Source organism: Rutilus rutilus (assembly GCF_951802725.1).
Source record: "Rutilus rutilus genome assembly, chromosome: 8".
Classification (NCBI taxonomy): Eukaryota; Metazoa; Chordata; class Actinopteri; order Cypriniformes; family Leuciscidae; genus Rutilus; species Rutilus rutilus.
In genome coordinates, this window is record NC_140222.1 from 25,934,882 (window position 1) to 25,956,945 (window position 22,064).

General features: G+C 38.2%; 1 protein-coding gene across 1 annotated transcript in view; it reads right to left on the reverse strand.

Moving 5' to 3' along the window:
• Positions 1-22,064, reverse strand: part of patj (PATJ crumbs cell polarity complex component) — a 126,020-nt gene that overhangs the window by 27,819 nt on the left and 76,137 nt on the right. The window contains exon 31 of the mRNA XM_084417002.1: positions 3,375-3,571. Coding sequence (XP_084273128.1) covers positions 3,375-3,571 — 197 coding nt within the window. The remainder of the gene's footprint in view (positions 1-3,374; positions 3,572-22,064) is intronic.

Sequence of the window (22,064 nt, forward strand, 5' to 3'; positions counted from 1 at the left end):
TAAATTAAGAAATTAGGTTCACTTAATTATTCAGTAAATATGTTATCGTATGTTATTGCAAATGTTATTAAATATTACCCGCAGTGTATGTAGATAGAAATGGCTCATTTTAAGGTAATAAAAACATAACGGTTCATTAAGTAAGGTCTTTATACCCCACTGAAAATATAGTTATATAGTTAAATAATGTATATGATATTGTATTTCTATCAACATCCTCCTAAATATTACACAATGCACCTTTAATTATGAATTACCCATAATAATAGTATAATACACACAACATGCAGGCTATTTCCAGAAATATTAGATGATATTATTAATCACCTGCATAAGTTTGGATTTAATTTATTTTTCATAAATAATTAATATAGTTATCAAGATTTATTTTAAATATTTTTTAATGAGTTACAAAAATGCACTATTTTAAATGAAAGAAAAATTGCTTCTTGTCATTTAAATTCCAAATTCAACTTCCTGTGGGGTGTGGCCAATTCAGTTCTAATTTAAACATGAATAAAAACATAAAAAATGTGAATGTACAAAAACATAAAAGTGAACTGACGTTATCAGTCTTGTACATTGCCGTTTCAACTTTTGCAATGAATTGTGTCTTGTGGTGAGATTCTGGCGTTGGAAGGAGCTGAGAGAGATAAAGCAGGCAGGAGGAGGCGGCAGAGAAAGTGATAAGCAAGAGCAGACAGAGATAGTGAAACTGAGGGCAGGTGGCTTCATTTGAAATTCATCCGGCCATCTGAGGCAAAACCTTGCGCTTCTCGTTTGCACATAAATGGCTCAGGCACAGGTATAAACAGGTAGGGAAAGAGATAAAGGAACCACATGATCCACATCCAGAACAGTGAGTCTGGCCACCATGTCCCTCAAGTTTCAAAGTGATTTTGCCTGTACGAGACTGACCCAGACGACCCATGCTTCATTCAATATTACACCAGAATGAGAAAGAAATTGATGGGAACCGCCATTTTCCCCTTGGATTACAAGGGTCTCAACAGGAAAAGGCTATTACCTAGAGAAAGAAAAAAAATGAAATAGAGAGGGATAGATAGCTTCTAAATCCTGAGCCCTGACCCATAATTTCTCACCGGGACCTCACCATAGGTTAGAGTCATTTTGCTTAAAAAATTGGAAGGGACAGTTTGTTTTAATTTAATATGTTTAAATAAATATATTTTGTAATACAAATAATTAATCGTTTATATTAATCAATTATTGCATGTAACTTATTAATACTAATTATAAATAATATTGAAGAAATAGTAATTGTATATTCAATTATATATTACTTTTAGAACAACAATTTATTCATAATGTTAATAGATAAAAAATAATAATTTTATATTAATGAGTAGTTTAATATTAGTTTAATAGTTAAATATTATATTTATTTTTAATTGTTTGAGATTAAATATACATATACATACATACACACACACATACACACTTATGTGTATATATATATATATATATATAAATTGGTTGGTAATATAATTTATAATAAAATCAAGAATATGCATAAAAATAATAGTAAATAATGACATTTTTAATACAAATAATTAATAGTTAGTATTAATAAGTGATATATATTAATGAATATAACTTCATACTTTTAGAACAATTTATTAATTATGTTAATAGACTAAAAATAATCATTTCATATTAATGAGTTAATGCATATTATTATTTAGCATAATCTTGATTTTATTATAAATTATATTACCAACCAATTTATATATATATTAGGGATGCTCATATTGACCGTTTAACCGTTAACCGAAAGTAAAAATTTTGACCGATTAATACTATCAGTTAAACGGTTTAAAACGTTTTTTTTTTTTTAAGCTTCTTTTTTTTTTTTTTTGCTGCATGGTTTAAAAATAAAATACTATATAGCTTATATTTATTAACTCAAGGAGCGCGTAGACACGCGCAACCACACACGTATCTAGCGAGACGTTACCTGTGTATTCCCGGGACATCGATCCGTCCCATAGGAGAGGGTGTTTTCAGCCGCGGGTCTAATGGCGTGTTCACACCAAACGCGAATTTAATTATTTGCGCGAGTAGATTACATACAAAGTCAATGCAAAGACGCGAATTGGGCGACGCGTTTGCCGCGAAAGCTCGATAATGGCCTCAATCGCGTCTTCCACGCAAGACAAGTTGAAAAATTTCAACTCGAGCAGAAAATTTGCGTGAAGAAGTGAAATTCACCGAGTTGAGTGCGCCTCTGGATGGTGATGTGAACCCAGACACGTTGGCGTTTGGCTTTCCTCCGTATTTGGGACTTCCACAACAAGTACAGAGCAGCAATATCATTCATTTCAGACATGACGGAAAAATTATGGCAGAAAGAAATTGTGTTGTTGTTGATGATGATGACACACTCCTTTGCGCGGTATATTTTTATTCGCGAGTGACGCGAAAAACAAGAAAAATATCCTGCGAGTAAATAACGCGATGCGAATATACACTTCGCGTTTGACTGTCAACAGGCTGCGCTCCAGACTGACCCCACATCACGTTGATTGATATGTTGCTTTTTTTAAATAAAAATTAGACAAGGTGTTGAGGTAGGGCTGCTATTTTTATTTAACGAAAAATCTTAGTCTAAAGGAAAAAAAAATCCGGTTTTTGAAAGCTTTGTTCAAACGGATTCAGTGTTTTCTTTTTGTCATCTTAATTTGTTAATTATTTAAGTTTAAAAAATATATTTAGTGTAGGCCTATTTTGTTTTTTATTTGTATTATTTTGTTCTGTTTTTCTCTCACTGTCAGAAATGCTGCAGGTGCGTGAAAATTTAAACTGAATCCAGGTTCTGTTGTTGATCTGTTCTGTATGCTGCTGTTTGCACTTTGCACGTTAAAATAAACCCTTAAAAAAAAAAAAACTATTTTTTTAAAGGGTCACAGATATACGCGTCATTTTTATTTGGAATCTTATCAGTTAACGGTTAATAATCGATTAAAGAGTGCCGGTTGTCGGTCGGGAAAATTAATCGAAATGAGCATCCCTAATATATATATATATATATATATATATATATATATATATATATATATATATATATATATATATATTTTTTTTTTTTTTTTATATATATTTTTAATAATATAATATTTTTAATATTATATATAATAATTTTTATTGGCTACTCATTAATACCAATTAATATCAATTATAATAACTGCTAATGAACAAATAATGTAAAAAAATATTTTCTGCTTTGATAAAGAAATACTGTTCGGAAGTTTGTCGGAAGGCTGAAGATGTTCACCTTCTCTAAGCTCCACCCTAGCAATTCAACACCCACCACTACAAACACTTGACTGTGTGTGTGTGTGTGTGCGTTTCACCTCCAACAGCTCGTCGCCCACTTTGATGCGTCCGTCGTGGCTGGCCGGCCCTCCGGTGCTGATCCCCACCACAAAGATGCTCATACAGGAACGATCCCTGTTTCCGGCCAGGCTGAGGCCCAAGCCGTTCCGGTCTTTCTCCAGATCCACGATCAGCAGCTCTCCTGGCAGGTCCGCGTACCTCTGCCTGATCACCTCTAAAGCAAAAGAGGACATGTCAGATAGGGAATAGGGCTGGAAATAAAAGCAATTATTTTCCTAGAGGACAAAGATAAAGGTATTGTTTACATGAGCGTCTATTCAGTCCATCAGGCAGAGTATAGTAAACAGTATTGACATTCAATCTGAAAAGCCCCAAGGCTTGAAGAGCAAGCCCTTTTTCATTTCGAGAACGTCCTCGGTATCTCATCCGGGAACTCAGCCTAGTGTGGCGTCCAATTACACGTTATGTCACCAGATGCAGTGCTATTGAATTTAAGTCCAACCTAAATCTACTTATTCTAACCTAATGTGAATTTACTGCTTCCTCTTGATCGCAAATAATGCATGCAGTAAACTGGCGCCAAACGTGGGATCATGCTGAATGCAGACACGTCTCTATTTCTTCAAAACTTTAGAGCATCTGCTGAAGGTGGGAGCATCACATGGATGGGAATTTCAAGAGCCCTTTTGATTGCTAAGGTTGACTAGACTCATTTAAATGTTCTCTGACAAGAATGAAAAAACAAACAAAAAAAACAAAAAATGAAATGCGGCACTAGAGATTTTCCAGGTTGAGTGGAGAACAGAAATGAATCTTTTACAGCTCAAGGCTCAGGTGATATTACATCTTGACTTACAGAGCTCATGTAATTGATTCATGTTCACACGATGGTAAACAGTTGGGAGAAAGACCTGCAGCATTTAATCGACGCGTGCGTTTTCAAACTGCAGCATATTAATATGGTCAAAGCGACCCTTAGCTGACCTAACACAAGCTCCTATCAAAACTAGGCCTTGGTTATCCTGCGGCACTTCCTGCAAAAGGGACAAAGTGATCGTCTCACTTTGCTTTTACTCGTCTCACATCTCTCAAAAGTCTGCATTATATGACTGTTATGGAAATGGGGGCTGAGCCGGGACTTCAAGGGAAAGTAGTGACTTGACTCTTGAGCTCCGGGAACATTTGATAATCTTCCAAGCCAGCTGCTTCTCATGAATCTCAAAAGACTTCAATGGATGGAGAGATTTTTTGAGGGTTCTTCAGTTTTCGTGCTATCAAAATTCACTGTAGGTGCTGCTGGTGTGCATAAAGAGACAAAACACTTCAGACGGAGATGATTCGCTGGCACTTCTAAACCACAACGGACCATCAATTAGGACTTGATTGATGAGAAACCATGAGGGAACTTCGCAATACGGAATCAAAGAAAACCTGGCAATTTGTTTGCTGGTTTTAGATACCTAAACAAAATGAGGACATTGGCAGATGGTCAGAGAAGATGTTTCGCACTTTTAACAACTTTTTCACACACTTTCAAACTTCAATAATCCCACGCGACTCTTTAAAGCAGCACGGCAGCCATTCTGATTAAAACCACAGCTGTCGCATGTACGTGAGGGGATCTGTGACCTTTCGCATTTATATGAAAGCTCATCCCTGTTTCCTTTACACAGCGGTTTAGCTCTTTGGGGGTGCGTTAAGAGAGCCCTGCTACCATGTGAGAGCCCTAATTAAAAGCTTTAGGGTCAGAAGCAGTGACATGAAACTTTGGCAAATAGATGAAGTGAGTGTGTCACACCTCCTGTGTGAGGAAAGAGAGGAGAGATAAAGTGAGAGATGTAAGTGAGGTCAAAATAGAGAGGCTCTGTCTGTCTCTCATAACTGCTGCAGTCCATTAAAAGATATTTTTACGCCTCATCTGCAAAAGAGGAAAAGTGTTAGTCGGATATTGCTGTTGGTTTATGCTTTTTTTTGGGACTCTAAAAAAAGATTCTTGTTGATGTATTTAGAGGAACAATTAGGAATACATTTACCCTAGCACAAAGCCTGTTGCTTTAAAAACTAGGGTTAAGAGAAAGGGTTGTGACATTGCACACTAATTTACTTATTTGTGATATAAAAGATGACATTGTACTGATCTAAATAAGCAATCATTCTTTCCGACCAATTCAAGTGCTCAAATTAACTTGTGAGATTTAATATTTCATAGCTTAATTCCTACATTTGGCACCAGGGATTTTTGTGGATTTTCAGTGGATCAACAATTATTACTAGATCATCAATCGTTAGTTTAGTCTTAACATTTCCGCTTTGAGTACATTTTATTCTAACAAGACAAATTTGAATATGTATGATCAGGAGTGGGAAACACCTCCATATACGCATTCACATAGAAATACAAATTATTGTTCATACTATAGTGTAAGCACTTTTCAAATCAGACCAGTTGATTTGAAAAGTCATGAGCTTAGCATCTAGGACGTCATTCATTCATTCATGATAATTCAAGAAAATTCATTATGCATTAGGATAAACCCTGTCCTTTTATTGACCCATACATGTTGCTTCAGTTCACTCAGCTGATCATAGACACTCAAGTAAGAGGCTTATAATGCTGCGTCAGCATGAAGACATGAACGATCGATGCTGGGTTATTCAAAACCGCAACGAGAGATGACTACTGTGAAAAGAGAGGGATGTTGTACAAGGAAAAATGACAGCAAAAACTATTAACATGATAGCAAATACTGTACGTACTAACATTTGAATGACCTTAAGGCAGCCGCACCATCTAATAGAAGGAACAAGAGAAAATCTCCTCAAGAACCATGAATAATAATAATAATAATTCTTTACATTTATATAGCGCTTTTCATATGGAAAGGGGGAAACGCCTCAACCACCAAAAATGTGCAGCATCCACCTGGATGATGGGACGGCAGCCATATTGCATCAGAACACCAACCATACACCAGCTTATTGGTGGAGAGAAGAGAGTAATGAGGCCAATCAGTATATATGATGATGATGATGATGATGATTATGAGGCCATGATGATGGACAGATTCCAATGGGCAAATTTGGCCAGGATGCCGGGGTTAAACCCCTACTCTTTTTCGAAGGACATCCTGGGATTTTTAATGACCACAGAGAGTCAAGACCTCAGTTTTACGCCTCAGGCGAAAGACGAGTCACCTTCAAGACTTTTATCCTGATTGAGAGGTGTGCAGCGAACCCATCCTTGATCACATTATGAATCACATAGCAGCTCACGCGTGTAGCACTGCCTAGTTATTACAGGTCAGACAGCCAATCGGCACGCAGAAATGACTTGTGGAGACCAAAGGGTCAACGTTTGCCTAGTTTTGGCACTGTAACTACACCTATATGCTGGAAAAAAGCATAAACTTCATTGGAAGCTGTTCATAAGTATCGGTGTATTCGAAAAAAAAGAACTAAATTCTCTGCAAGCAACATCTTTGATATCATACAGTAAATATATTTGCATCTGATAACCCATCAACGCATCATTCAGAGAAAGGGAAGAAAAACAGAGATCGTTTTACTAATACTGGCCCTTCATCATTTTCCGGACCCTCACTACAGGTCGCCCTCCATCTACACTGAGGGAGAAGTTGTGCCAGAGAGATATTGGCATAAGCTCAAGGACTTTGTGTGCCAGACGGTGTGCATAAACTACAATAATGAGAAGGGAACATGGCCTTATTCAACAGTTTTACTCCACTGCACAAATACAGCACAGAAATTCAATAGCAAAGTTGCTACCTATAGTGCTACTTGCTCAAAAAGGACCCTTTTTATGGCGTGGACAACATGTATGACACTAAAATGTGATTTTTATTTACTGTGGTACCTGTACTGTGTTAATTCTACATATCAGTGGTTCCCAACCTTCAATTATTAATTTAGCAGATGCTTTAGAAAAGTACAAGAAGAAAATACATAAATATAAGTGAGACACTCTAAAGTGCATTGAGAAAGTCCTGACATTTAACAGTTATGAAATCACAATATAGTCGATAACCAATCATTTTTTCCACAAATAAATATTCTAAAGATATTGAAAATAAAACAACAATTTAACATTAAAACAAACATTGAATTACAACATTATAAATGTACATTATGAAAGTGGATATTCATTTTGAGATTTGCTAAAGATAACATTCAACAGTGGTGATAATTTAAAAAAAAAATTTTAAGACGAACTTTAAGTAAGTGGAAGTAGATGACTGCAAAGGTAATTACATTTTTAAACTAAATAAAAAAAACTAAACTAAATGATAACCAGTATTTGTAATGGCCGAAAAAGTCTTTGTTTCAAAAAGGCTGGATGTTTCAGCTTTTTTTTCTTTTACATACGCTACTTGGCATCATAAAACGTTTTAATGACAAATATACAACTAAAGCACCAAAATATCATCTTTCAATTACAAACATAACTAACATTATATTATATTATATTATATTATATGTATATATGAAAAGTGTGCATGTGAAATTATGCATGGGAACCACTGCTTGCATGTAGTTTTTTGTCCAATAACCAGTACCGTAGCTACCAGGGGCGGACTGGCCATCTGGAGCACCGGGACTTTTTCCCCGGTGGGCCGCTGGCCAATGTGGGCCGGTCCACCCGGTACACAAATATATATAAAAAAATAATAATAATAAAAATGACGGAAATCATAATATTACATCTCTACGCGAATGGATGAGTGAGTCGATCGCACGGGCGCGGCCGACAAGGAGTGTGTTTTGTGTTTTGTGTGCATGCGAGTGTATTGCCCTCCCTCCCTGTTAATTAGTTTGGTCTACTCCATTGCGTATCTTGAAATACGCCCCCTTTCACGTCTCATTTACAGAGAGAGAGAGATTGATCCGTTACAGCGAATTTCTCTGAGCAGATAATTACAAATAATTGTCCATGGTTGAAAAGGTGGAAGAAAAGAAAAGGTGGAGCTGAAAAGTTATGCGTTAAAAAAAAAGCATCAGTTTAATGTCACATGATAGCCTTATAGTATGCTATGAGGATTCATGTTAATGCAAAATAGTTTCAATCTTGATTCAGGAGTTGTACAGCTGAGTGGCGTATCTTACACTGCACCAAGATGATACCCCCTGACTAGCTGATTTGCTGTCTTGATAGTTTTATATTAATAATGTTGTATGTTTTTCTGTTTGTTTCCCTTTGTTTTACAAATATGACCTAATATATGTTGTGTTACTTAAAATAAATGTTTAAATGGCATTTATTTTTGTATTGTGTTTTGTATTTTGTATTGTTGTATTTTTATGCTATAAGTGGTGTTAAATATTATTCTGCACATTAATGAGCCAATGTGTTATGATGTGGGATGTGGTGGGCTGCTGTGGGCCAGAAAGTCCAGGGCCACTTTTTGGTCCCAGTCCGCCCCTGGTAGCTACAATATAGTAAAGCTGTCTAATACAGACTAGTTATTCAGAGTACAGGGATTGATAAGGAGTCTAAATGGAGAACATCTTCGCTTCACCCCACAAGTGGGACGAACTACATCTTAAACTGTCTCTCTCTGCTCACTCCAGTGTGATACCAGGACAGCACACTACTGCATCTACCTGTTCTACCTTCGCATCTGTCTACGCTAGTCTTTCATCAAGGCCTCGGGAGATCACAGCACTCCTTACTTTCCTCTTTCACGGCTGATGCATTCAAATCGATCTGCTTGCTCAAACCAAGGCTATATACTGCGTGGCTGCATCCGCACAGATCATAACAGTTGTTAACTCTCATCCCTCTCAAAGGATCGCTGATGAGCTGCAAAACTCTGAGCGCTGTTCACTCGCTTGTGAACTCTGGGTGGAAGAAACCCTTCAAGGACGTTCAGAGGTATGTTTTTGTCTGACACATGCCAACTTTTCAGCTCCTCTTGACTGGCACATTATTGTTCTGATAGCTAAAGACGTGTGAAGTGAAACCAAACACATCTGTAGGGGAGGCGGGCCAGCTGCTGCTAGTTTAATTAGAGAGCGCTGAGGATTGAGGCTGATGAGCTGCGCTGTGGGAAGGGTAAAACATGGAGGAGAGGCTGGGAAATATTTGATTTTCATGTTCAATCATACAGCAGGGAAGGATGATGAAGCCTTGTACAGGTGGTTTCAAACTTTTTGCCGTCTGACAGCCAGCTTTCTGTGCCCGTGCTTGGGATGTGTGCGCTCAGAAAACGAACTATCAGAAGTTTAGACTGATATGGCTTTAAAACGCATGCGAATAATAAACTTTCATGATAATGAAGAACTGCAATGTCACATGAGCGTGAAATTTAGATACATGGCTTTTTAATATATATAAAATTAAATACATTTAAATAAGTTAAAATACTAAAAACACAGTAAATATTTTCACTTATTTCGTTCCTTATACAGAAACCTTGTGGTCAGTTGTCTTTGCTCAAGGTCACAGGTTTGATTCTACAACCTACAGTCAGCCCAGATCTTAATAACTGCGCAATGCCTCCGCCACAAAGTGGTCTCGAAAATGTAAAAATAAATAAATATAAACAAAGTATCTGTTACATGAGGAACAATGCAATTCCCCTCGGGAGTTTGACTGTATGATAATAGTCTCTGACACGTCCCCTTGCTCTGAGCGCTTCCTCCCCTTCTGTGTCTCTTTCCATCGCACAAACATTCACCTATTTATAGTATTATTTTTATTATTATTCCCTTCAAGAATTTACCCAGCCAAATACACTGAGCAAAAACACCTGCGCACACTACCGGTGGGCAATTCGAGCCATTTTATTTCACGGTAAAGGTAAATTTCTATTTTTTTAAAATAATATAATGACTTAAAATAATTAAATAATTAAATAATAAAACACTGATTAAATACTTATTTGAAAAAACTCAAGTAAATAAAAATGTTTGTCATGTTGAGGACAATGTCTCTACCAAAATTTGTGAATATCAGACAAAATCTGTGGCAACCACAGCAATAAATAAAGAGTCCAGTGGCCACACCCAAAAGAAATAACCACAGAATTGCTAAATGTTGCTAAGCTTCAATGAGTGTGCAAAATATTGTGAGTCTGAGTGTTTCAAAGGGATCAAATATGCATTTTTGAACTAGGGGGCGCTGTGGAGCCGATAAGGCATGTCTCTCCAGAATTGCAGTATCAAATCAAAAGATGTACTAAAACTAATGTATCTGTTCACTTTCATGAATATTTCAATCAATATCAAAACAGTGCGGGATGTACTGTAAAAATTGCACATTCCATCCAAGATGGCTGACTTCCTGTTGGGTGGGGTCAGATAAAACCAAGTGAACTTTGTCCTCAATGACCTCCGTCCTCCTCCGACCATCATCAATGACCACACCAAATTTCATGCACATCGGAGAAACTCCATCCTGACCACAGCCTGCACTTGGGAGCGCTATAAAGCACCTCGACTATACCCCAAGCACTACAAAACTTTTATATTTTTTGCAGGTCCGATGTGTCTGCAAAGTTTCATACGTTTTCGAGCATGGCAAAGGCCTCAAAAACAGCTGAATTCTCTAAAGGAGAAAACTAAATAAATAATAATAGTAGTGAAAAACATGCCAAAAACAATAGGGCTTTAGCACCGGTGCTCAGGCCCTAATAAATTAAATAAAAAGTAATGAATAAATAATTTTTTCCATTCATATTGGTGATGGATGCAAAACAAAAAGGTACATTTATTTAAAAAAAACATTATAATAAATTAATATTCTTAAATAAACAATAAATCTGGCACCCTCATTGTCTTCTCTCAACGCCAGCGCTCGTTTTTAAAATGGCCTGCTCTGTACTAAACACACAATCCGCCTCTTATGTATAATAAAAGGTTCTCCTGATCCCCAAACAGCATGTTACGAGCTAAAGCTTGTTGCATATTGTGCACCAATACAGGGGAAGGGTCTGTTTCTCGACGGATTTTCATTCGGCTCCATCAAGGCTGCGTTATGAATGGACGGAGATGAATGACAAGGCCACGTCGAGGTAATTAAACAGCGTGACGCAAATGGAGGGGCTGCGTTGCCTTTGAAGTCTAATACTACAAACATCTTAGGCTGAAAAATAATAATAATCACCATTAATTATTCAAACCGAGAGCCAAATGGGTCTGGTGAACAGGTAAGCTCGGTCTTTGATGTTGATAAGGCAGGGCCGGATGTGTGGAGGGTTATAATCAAGAGGGACGTGCAGGTGCTGCTTGGGATAATTCAATATTTGTCTCTTAGATTGAATTCTGCTGGAGGGAGGTGGGATAATCTGATTGGCCGTCCCTGAGTAAGGGGACATGATGCAGATGCTCACAAACACCTCACTGAAATAGTCAACGTTGTATTGGAAACGTGATTGACTCTGATTGGTTGTGTTTAATTTGTGTACATTTTCTGTATGTTAAAATACTTTATATGCAGAGACAACCGTAATGTGCAGGTTGATGCACCTGAGAGTGTAAACACTGTGATTCTGTTGGTTAAATCATTGCTCTGTTTGTTTGAGAATTCTGACCAGCCTGGCATAGCAACAAAGGTTCAACCAATGGAGTGAGTTTGGGGCGGGGCTATTTGTCTTTCAGACCAATAAGAGATGGAAACATGTTTGAAAACAGTAAGTTTGCAACATCCTTAAAGAAACGCCCACCTGGAGGGTAAAACAAGGCTTTCCTCCATTGCCTGCCAGTCATTTTTAGTAAGACAATACTAGAGACCCAAATCAATATACTCCTTTATTAATGATGCATACTACAGACCTGCGAGCAGATGAACCCAGAATATAAATGCAACATGCAGTTTCTCGTTAAGCAAAATTTGATATTTTGATGATTACACTGTTTTAGCATATTAAAGTACTTTAAGTGTTTTTCACGTTATAGGCGTTTTAGAATGCCTCGCTGTTTTAAGTGATTAAAATACTGCAGAAGGTGCTGTATGAATCACAAGTGCCCAGATATTTCTGTTTCTCTTCTTTTGAGAGGTGATCTATAGTTAATATGCTTCACTTAAAACAGACCTATGCTGCAGTTCTGTGGATGTTTTGCCCTCCAGGGCTCCACGCCGGTCACATGACTGAAAACGATGAATTGGGTTTGGTAAGACTAGCACAGAAGCTACACACTTCTCCTATAGTAACTGATATAGAGTAAGAAAGCTTGCGACTGGTTAAATTACCTTATAGGTGTAGGGAAAGCTTGTGATTGGTTCAGCTACCAGACACTGCTAAAGCATGTTGCTGAAACAATAACACATAAAAACTTCTACAGATTTGAATAAATCTAGTCCTGGGTGATCGAAGAGACAAACCATTTCTGCAGAATTGCTGATGTCCCACTGCAGTTTTCATGCGGCGTAACCTTTCACTTTTCTGCAATAAAAATAAGCAGCTCTCTCTCTCTCTCAAGGCTGTAAAGCTTGATTCAGAGATTTCTAGATTTCTCACAAAGAGAATGAAAAATATCTTCAGGCATTTTACCAGCTCATGGTCAGTCAACAATTTTCAGTGAAAAGTTTTATACAAAAATACATATTATATAAAAATATGAAAAAATTCTCTTTATATATATATATATATATATATATTGGTGAACTATTCTTTTTACTGTGACCAAAGAGGACAAAAACAGAAGAAACATGGAAATGAGAGGAGGACGGGTAACACGGATAAAGGGAAAAGGAGCTGATGGAAAAAGCGAGTCTAGTTCCTCAGGTGGCTGGCTGTGGTTAAAGCCCTTTCTGTCTATACGGCAATTCTTGATGTGTGTGAAATCTCTGCACTGTGCCTGCAGCGCCACACACTCTTAGAAAGCACTTTCATAAATAGAGCATTTTCGTCTGTCAATGCTCGCAGCGTGTGTGTACGTGCGCGCACCGTCACTGCAGTGTGTTTTGTTCTTTCTGCAGCCTCGCTTGTTCACACACACATTGTACTGGTCACTGTCTATCGGTTCACTGCAGTGTTCATATCAGCAGTCAAATCAGTGCGCACACACACTCCTAAACACTTACCTCTACTACACAATCAACAAACCAGCACCTTTCCCCAAGTCTGAGAATAAAAACATCAACAATTCTGACTTGACTTAAAACCAAAACTGGACTTGTTTGTAGGCCATCTCTATTAACTTTGAGCTATCTATGTGCTAATGTACTTCTAAAAGTTGGCTAAAGTCACTTTTATCAAATACGCATTTCAAATTTACATTCTCTTCAGGAAAAACATACCAAAATAATTGATGACTCATCCTGCACTTCACAGATTTTTGTCCAATCATATATGCTCTCTAGAATGAGAATGCCCATCCCCCCAATACTATCTTTAACTGACAAGCAAGAACTGTAGCAAATTCAAAGCTACGTTCTGCCTAAACGTCCTGCTACAAAACATCAAAAATCAAAGCTGAAACTATTTTTAACTGCCCCTTTTACTAAATAGACATCTTACGAGAGTTTACTTAACACTTAGCCAGTGAAAAGTACAAAGCTGCTAAAGATGACATAAATTTAGTAAAACATCATCACACTTTCTCTTTATTATTACAGCTAAAGCTCTCAGCGCTGCACCAGATGAGATGAACACTTCAGAATCTTGTGACGGCTGGGTTAGATGATGTTTCGATAATGGCTCAAGAGGGGAAAGCAGATGATCAGTCTGTGCGAGACCTGAGAGACCAACTGCTGCAACATGTCAGGATCGCTCTAGTGAGCAGTCTACAGAGGCAGCATTTTAAGGGCAAGAAGGCCATTTCAAAAAGCAAGCAACATACTTAAGGTACCACATGTATCAGGTGAGCATCACAGAGACAAAGTGAGAGGATTGTTAATTATAATTACTTAAATTTCACTCAATACTTAAAGTATCAATAAAACATTATTTGTTTAGTGGTTTATTTGATTAATAAGCGTAATATTAATGTGTGCTATGGATTTTTATGTGTAGAGTATCACAGCATTAGCTTAGCGACATGCTAACATCATAAATTCTCCCATGCCGAGTTGCTGACTGTATGTAGCGCATTAAATTGGTAAGTTATACGTTTTTGTGATACCTTGATGCCTCAAGGCAGCCAGGTTTATGGAACAGAGCCGTAGGGAGAGACACTTTGTGGCTAATTTAAGATCTTACATGGGCAGAGCACTTAAGACACAATCGATCTTCAAACTGTCACACACTGCTTGATTATATGTTTGGTTTGAATGATGAACCAAATAAATGTAAACATACAAGTTTACTCTTAAAGTGCGGTGTAGGATTGATTTACACACAGCCCTCGCACACATGAACGTTTGTTTTTCTTTACCTTATACTTTAAAAGCACACAAAGACCTTTCTGCATATCCATATTTTCATTAAAACATTTAGTATTCAATGTTATTTAAGCTGGGGCTGGTCCCCCCAATGTACAGGCTTTCAAATTTTACCTATCCTAGTGGAGACATTTGGTATTGCATGCACACAGACTTTTGTGCATGTTGCTTTATTGAGCTCATTCCTGAATTTTCAAGTATTTTATGTGTCAAATATATGAGTCACACATAGTGCAATGAGCATTTACAACTGAAGCTCTAATATCACAAGACAACCACTTCAACATAACGATTACAGAGAGAGCGAGAGCGAGAGCGAGGGATGGGTCAATATCTCAATCATGGCACACTCATATTTCAAAACGACACTTTCATGAGTATGCAGCTAGAAACAATAGCCAATAGTGTAGCACTGAATGAATTATAGTACTTTGAGGTACAGAAAGAAAAGATTGAGCAAAAAAATGAGCATGAAAGAGAGAGAGAGACCTTTGCTCAAGGTGTTTACTTTGAGAAAAAGCTATGTAAAGATTTCTGAAACTGATAGGACAGTGTGTTTTACACATTGCCCTATTCAACAGAGAGAGAGAGAGAGAGAGAGAGAGAGAGAGAGAGAGAGAGAGAGAGAGAGAGAGAGAGAGAGGGGACAGGAAGCAGTAGAGGTTCAGGCAGAGGGAGTAAGAGATTTGCAGAGGGAGAGAGACAGGCACAGAACAGAAACAGAGAGACAGGCAGAGAGAGAAAGAAAGACTGGCACAGAAAGAAAGGCAGACAGACAGGCAAGGAGAGAGAGACACATTGTGTATGCAGACTAGCCCTCAGTTTGGCAGAGAGAGAGGCAGAGAGAGAATGAGAATTGAGAAAGGCAGAGAGATATGCAAGAAGAGGGGGAGACAGGTTAGAGAGAGACAGGTAGAGGGAGATTGAGAGAGGTGGAGAGAGAGACAGGCACAAGAAGAGAGACAAATAGCGAGAGCAAGAGAGGTAAAGAGAGAGAGACAGGAAGAGTGAGAGATAGAGAGGGAGAGACAGACAGGCAGAAAGAGAAACATGAAATGTTGTATGAAGATAGAAAGACAAGCACACAAAAAAGAGATAAATAGGGAGAGCAAGAGACAGGTATAAAGAGAAACAGGAAGAGAGAGAGAGACAGGCTGAGAGAGTCACCTTATCTCAAGGTTTTTGCTTTGTAAAACTGCATAGACACTTTATACAAATCCCAACCGAGAGCACAAAGTGTATGTGCTGCAAAAACTGACAAGAGTCTGAATTATCCCGTTTGTGCGCTGCTCCCTTCTCACTTAAGCCCTGCTGTGCATTAGCGAGCATGAAAACACACACACACACACAGGTGCATGCAAAACACAGAGGTTAAACACTGCCACACATACCGTCCCTACTGTCACACAGCAGCGCAGGACGAATCGGACACTGACCTGGCACCATGATCCATCCTTTAGAACACCTCCACACCAGAGCTTACGGTATCCATACAACCCTGTGTGTCCGTCAGCGGTGTGCTGCCGTTAACCAGACTGACCGGAGGTGAGAAGTCATGGTGTTGTGCAAGCCGGCGTGGGCGCTCTTTCTGAAAACACCGAGCGGTGAAGAGAGCAGCGTTGTGTGTGTGTGTGTGCGCGCGCTCAGTATCGCACTCACTCTTACATGCTTCAGCGTCTCTAACCCTCCCCTTCCCTTGTCATTTTCTCCCTGAAACCTTTCTGTACATACAAATAAAGGGAAGATAAACCTGCATTAGATTGAATAATTACGCTTAATTGTCTCCTCCATGTCATGATCCGGCTAACCTTTCCTGACTTTGCGAATAAATTATGCAATGTGTGTGTGGTCATTAAAAGACGAGACACATGGTATGCAAATGCTCCTGTGCGAGGAAAGTGGTGACTAATTGCAAATTCCTGTACAACATCATTTATTCGAATTCCATGCACAATTGAGAGGGGTGGGAGTCAGGGGTCGATCCTCGGCCCTCTTGCGTTTTCTGCACATAATAGCATATTGATCAAAGTGCTGCTTGCCAATTCTTGCCATTTTCCTAATGCTCCTGCCATCACACACACACACACACACACTCAAGCACTCCAGTTAATGCCGCTGCTGGAGCGTTATTATTCTTTTCCACATGTGAACAGCTGGAGGGTTGAGTCAGCGGAGGACAATTTGTTGCAAAATAAGACTTGCGAATTGCCAATTCAAGTTCAGAGGGGAAAGCGGCTTCGCTCTCTTATAGCGTGTCTAATATGCATCACTCTCACTCTCTGGGGCAATCGAACTGGCAGACAGCGACAACCTTGTTTGTCTGCATTGGGCAGTACATCTCATTGACAAATTTTGAATTGCAAAACCACATCCGTATGTTAAAGATTAGCCAATGTTTTCTGTACTGCATTAGGCAGCATGCTCTTTTCAGGGAAGTTCTTTCTCGATGAGGCTTGATTTCAATCGCTTTCAGCGCCTGTTCCTCTCTGTACTAAATTAGCTGGGCATTCAAGAGGAAACAAGTGTCTGAATACCCAATCACGGCAGAGTGGTCTGGTTTTCAAGTCCATTACACCCGCACCAAAGCGCAGTTTCAACAACTGAGAGCATGAAACAGTGCCCAACAAGTACATGAGCTATTTTCCTCCTACATCGGGGGTGGGCAACCTCAAGTCAAACACAAACTATAAGAAAATAGCTTGTTGACCTTTGAAGTTTGCAGCAAAAAACCTTAGATTGTAGCCAGCCTGCAGTGTGGAATGAGAGAGTATAGACTTTTTTCAACAATCAACTCATTATGAGTTTTTGTGAAAAAAAAATAAAAATTCAGGACAGTGTTATTATTGTTAACAAATAACTAATAAAATTAGTGGCAAGAGGTTTCTGACCCTTATCTAAAATATCTTTAAAATGCAAATCATAGTCTAACCGAAATCTAAGCAGCATACCGATAATCGCTTACAAATTGAATATTATATTAAAGCTAAACGACAACTGTGATGAAGGACAAACAGGACAAACTGCTCAATCCAGAAAGATTGCAAAACCCTACAATCGGTACGCCAGGGGCAATCTGCTTCATAAATACTTCAGAGACCTGCAGCTGCAACAACATGTATTGGCATATTGGTCACCATTACAAATTACTTACACGTCACAGGTTTGTTTTTCATTGATGGATAGCAACGTAAAAGGTAATTGTTAAACCTCGTTGGGACCATTACGATGCCTTCGATACCATTTGCAGGATTGAAAATCACATTAGTCAGAGACTCAAGCATCAAGACATCCCTGCTGACGCCAAACGGTGACCGTGGAAAGAGATCAAGGCTCCGTTTATCATGACGCAGTCACCGACGGGAGGGGTAAACAAGTGAATTAAACGGACAGATCAGGCTTAAGCGGTAGAAGATGGGGAGTTGAAACTGAGAAAGAGAGTGGGTGTTTAACTGAATGAGTGTGGTTGATTCATTACCACCGAGACAGAGACAGCTCACTCAACTCTGCGTGAAGCTCCTTCTGAACACATGGCAGACAAGATCAGAGTGAAAACACAAAAAAATTGTCTCAAAGATGAAAATTCAATTATCATTTAATCACCCTCATGTTGTTCCAAACCTGTATGACTTTCCTTTTCTTTGCCGAACACAAAATAAGATAAGGACGGTTTTCGTCCATTCAATAGAAGTCAATGGGGTCCAAAACAACTTTGGGTACCATTGACTTTCATTGTTTAAAAAAAAGAAAAAGAAAAAAGAACATACATTTTTGGTTAAACTATCCCTTTTAAAAAAACATCATGACATTCCGAAGTACGCCTGCATTTGATGCCGCCTACATTGCACTATCTGTGGGGATGCTGGAAGACAAATCGAGAAATAGAACAATGCTTGAGAGAAAGTTTTCCTCCAGCCTTTGGTTACTTTGTTTTCATGCAGACGGGGAATTTCATAGCGCCGTAAGGGAGAAAAGTGCAGTTCTGGCCTTTAATTAGGGTTTTAAAGAATACAGAAGCTTTGTTCTTTAAACTAGGCCGCTGGGGGGGGGGGGGGGGGGTGGGGGTGGGGGGGGGGGGGGGGGGGGGGTGGGTGTTCTTTACACAAGGACAATCAAATCACCAGGAGCTGTTTTATGTTGTATGCACTATTATTTTAAATGCGGGCAAACAGAACACAGCGGTAGTCGTAAATGTGTGTGCACATCAGGCATCCAAACACAACCATTAGAGATAAAAGGAGAGTACTGATTGCATACTGTCCTCATACACACTGAAGTGTCCTATTTCATCCCATAAAACTGTGTTGTTGTGGAAATAAAATAAAATCTCCCAGTGGTAGTTGCTACATCATGTCACTGTGGCTTATCAAAACAAAACCAAACCAAACCAATCCAAACACTTAAAGTTGTAATATATATATAAAACATGTGAGAACAATGAACAAATCTTATCAAATGCAGATAAGGGTAAGCAGAGTGTCTTTGTTGACAGCTAGAGAGAAAGACCCAAAACTTTGCAAAGGTAAGTGTGTGTTGGGAGCGAGACGAGGAAACTGGGACAGCGCCAGAGACTGCTCCTATAAACAGCGCTGGGGTTTCACTCCAAACCCCTGGAATAACTGACCTTGACCCACTCGCTCGGAGGAAACTGTCCTAAATACCAAACTACACAGACAGCGCTGGCCACAGGAACAGCGGAGAAACAACAAACCAAGAGGAAAAAAAGATAAGAACCCCTAGTATTGCTAGTATTCTTTCATAATTGAACAAACAGTTAAACGCTAGGGACAGGAAATCACGCCAACAGAGAGCCGGATTCGAACCCTGGATTCCAAAAATAGCACCACAGCTCAACGTATCTGCAGTATCAGCACGGTTTCGACAAAGAATCAAGTAACTGGGACTCAGCCAGAGCTTTCAGGGTTAGTATTCACACTGCTGGCAGCGGCGTGGCTTTGGGCGGCACACTGAAGGGTGCGCATAAGTGAGTGTGTGTCTGCGATATTAATGGCTGACTGGAGCAGGCTCATAACTCTGGCATTAGGGAGAAGACAGTGGTAATTACGACCCTATCTCTGGTCCCAGATCAGTATGTCCCGCTCCAGATAAACGAGGGCCGGCTCTGAGCCAGCGCTGATGGATCGAGGAGCTTTTTCTTCTGCCCAGAGAGCAGCAGGAACGGCACTGCATCACAAAAGGCGTTCTTGACACATCTCTTTATGTGCCACTGCTTCTAAGGAGGCACTCGATCTACAAGACAAAGGCTGAGCGGTCATAATAATCTCGTTTCGCTTCCGGCAGAATCATTGGCTCGCAGTTTCAGTGGGATCTTCACAGAACAGCTAAAGGGCAACCGAATCAGTTCAAAGGAATGTTATGGGTTCAATACAAAGTTAAAGCTCAAACAACAGAATCAAATGATTTTGAACCAAAAAAAGAGAGAAAAGATTACAGTAATGCACATTTGTAAATTATTTTGTTTTAATTTAAAAATAATAGTTAATTTCAATTGTATACTAAATAAATACAACTATGAAATTAATAAACCAATTAAACATTGAGATGAGAATCAGTTTAATTCATTATTTTTGCAACTGTTTAGTTTTAATGCCATCCTAAAACTGCGAAGCCGTTTTTATTTTATTTTTAAATGAAGTGATAAGTTGAAATTATTTTGTTAATTAATTTAAAAAAAAAAACTAACCATCTTTTTTGTAATGCACTTACATTAATTAATACTAAGATATAATACATCAATAAAACATTATTTTGAGATGAAAAGTTGTCTAAATCAAAAATTTTGCTACTGTTTTAGTTGGTTACAAATAAAAGCAACAAAAAGTTACAACTTTTAGTGCCATCCTGAAATCGCAATTATTGTTACTTTTTTGGTTCTTACATAAAAATTAATTATTTTCTATGGTAATTAATCAATCAGTTAATAAATAAAAATCACAATTACAGTAAAAAAAAACTTACGTCATTTATTTAGTTTAAATATATATAAAAAAAATTGCTAAAGCATTTACATTATTGAAATATAATTATATAATAAATCATAAATAAATGTAAATATGAAAATGTAAAGATTGCGTTCTAGGTCTAGTGAACGTCTAGTACATCTTTGTAACCGTTTTTCCTTTTTAAACTAAAGAACAAATCAAACCTTATTTCTTTGGTAAAGAAAATGATCACAAATGCGGTAGATTGAATTTAACTTGTTAAAGTTATATTAAATTTATAATATAATTATTAAAAAACCTTAAATTGTATTAAAGGACCTGAATGTTTTGACCGTCTGACGGTGGATGGCTTCTGAAAATGAAACCATATCTTTTGTATTTCTAAGCAGAGATGTTTTGTATAAATGATAGATGGGATATGATTGACAGGGCCTTTGTGTGTGTGAGAGTCCCCTGTGTAAACTCCAGCACACTGAGCGCCGCCTCTCATATGGGACTCTTTAGAGGTTCCTGCCAGTCCTCTTTCTTACTTCCCCTATCTCGCTCCGGTGACACGGCGTCTTGCTAAACCAAAAATCGCATTGGGAAGAGGCCTGTCACTCATATGTCACCTTGAAGGGAAAAATATAGCGGTGTGGTTGGCATTCTCAAGCAGGTGTTCGGAAAGTGAAACGACGAACACTTGTTATTGAAAGAGACTGGGATGGGACGGGACGGAGGCTGGATTCAAACGTGTCTGGAACACAAAAAGGTAGACTTTGAAAGGGAAAAAGACCACATCGCTTACTCATGAAGAACTTTTAAACACAAGCTGATGTGAGGTAAAATGGTTTATTACAATCAGTGCTTTGCAAACATGCAATGAAAATATGAATAAAAAATAAGTCTTTAATATTTGAAAATAAATGATTGTACTTTAAAACATTACAATGGAAAATATTATTAAATGTACTTAATTTTATTCAATAAACTGTATTCTTACAAACAGGAATAAATAGAAATGTTGCCCAATTCCATAGAGTTATAACTTCTTTAAATTTAAGAAATTCCAAAATCTATACCAATATTCCTGCTGATTTCCACAAATTATGCAAAAATGAATAAATACATTTTTTTTAAACTTCAAAACAAAGTTAAACTGAGAAAAGAGAAAACAAAGGAAGTTTGTCCAATTAGATTGAGGTAATTTGATGGAAACATTGGATAAATAAATAAAAAATACTGATTATTTTTGCTGTTTTATATAAAAGATAATTCCAGGTAACATTCCCTGTTGAAATGACCAGCTGTGGTGTTTTGATGTCCCTTCTGAGCTTCTTAACTAGCTTAAGTGACCAGCAAAAACATGCTGATCCAAGCTGATCTTTTCAGCAGGGTATGAACAAGTGTACGGATGAAGATCGTCG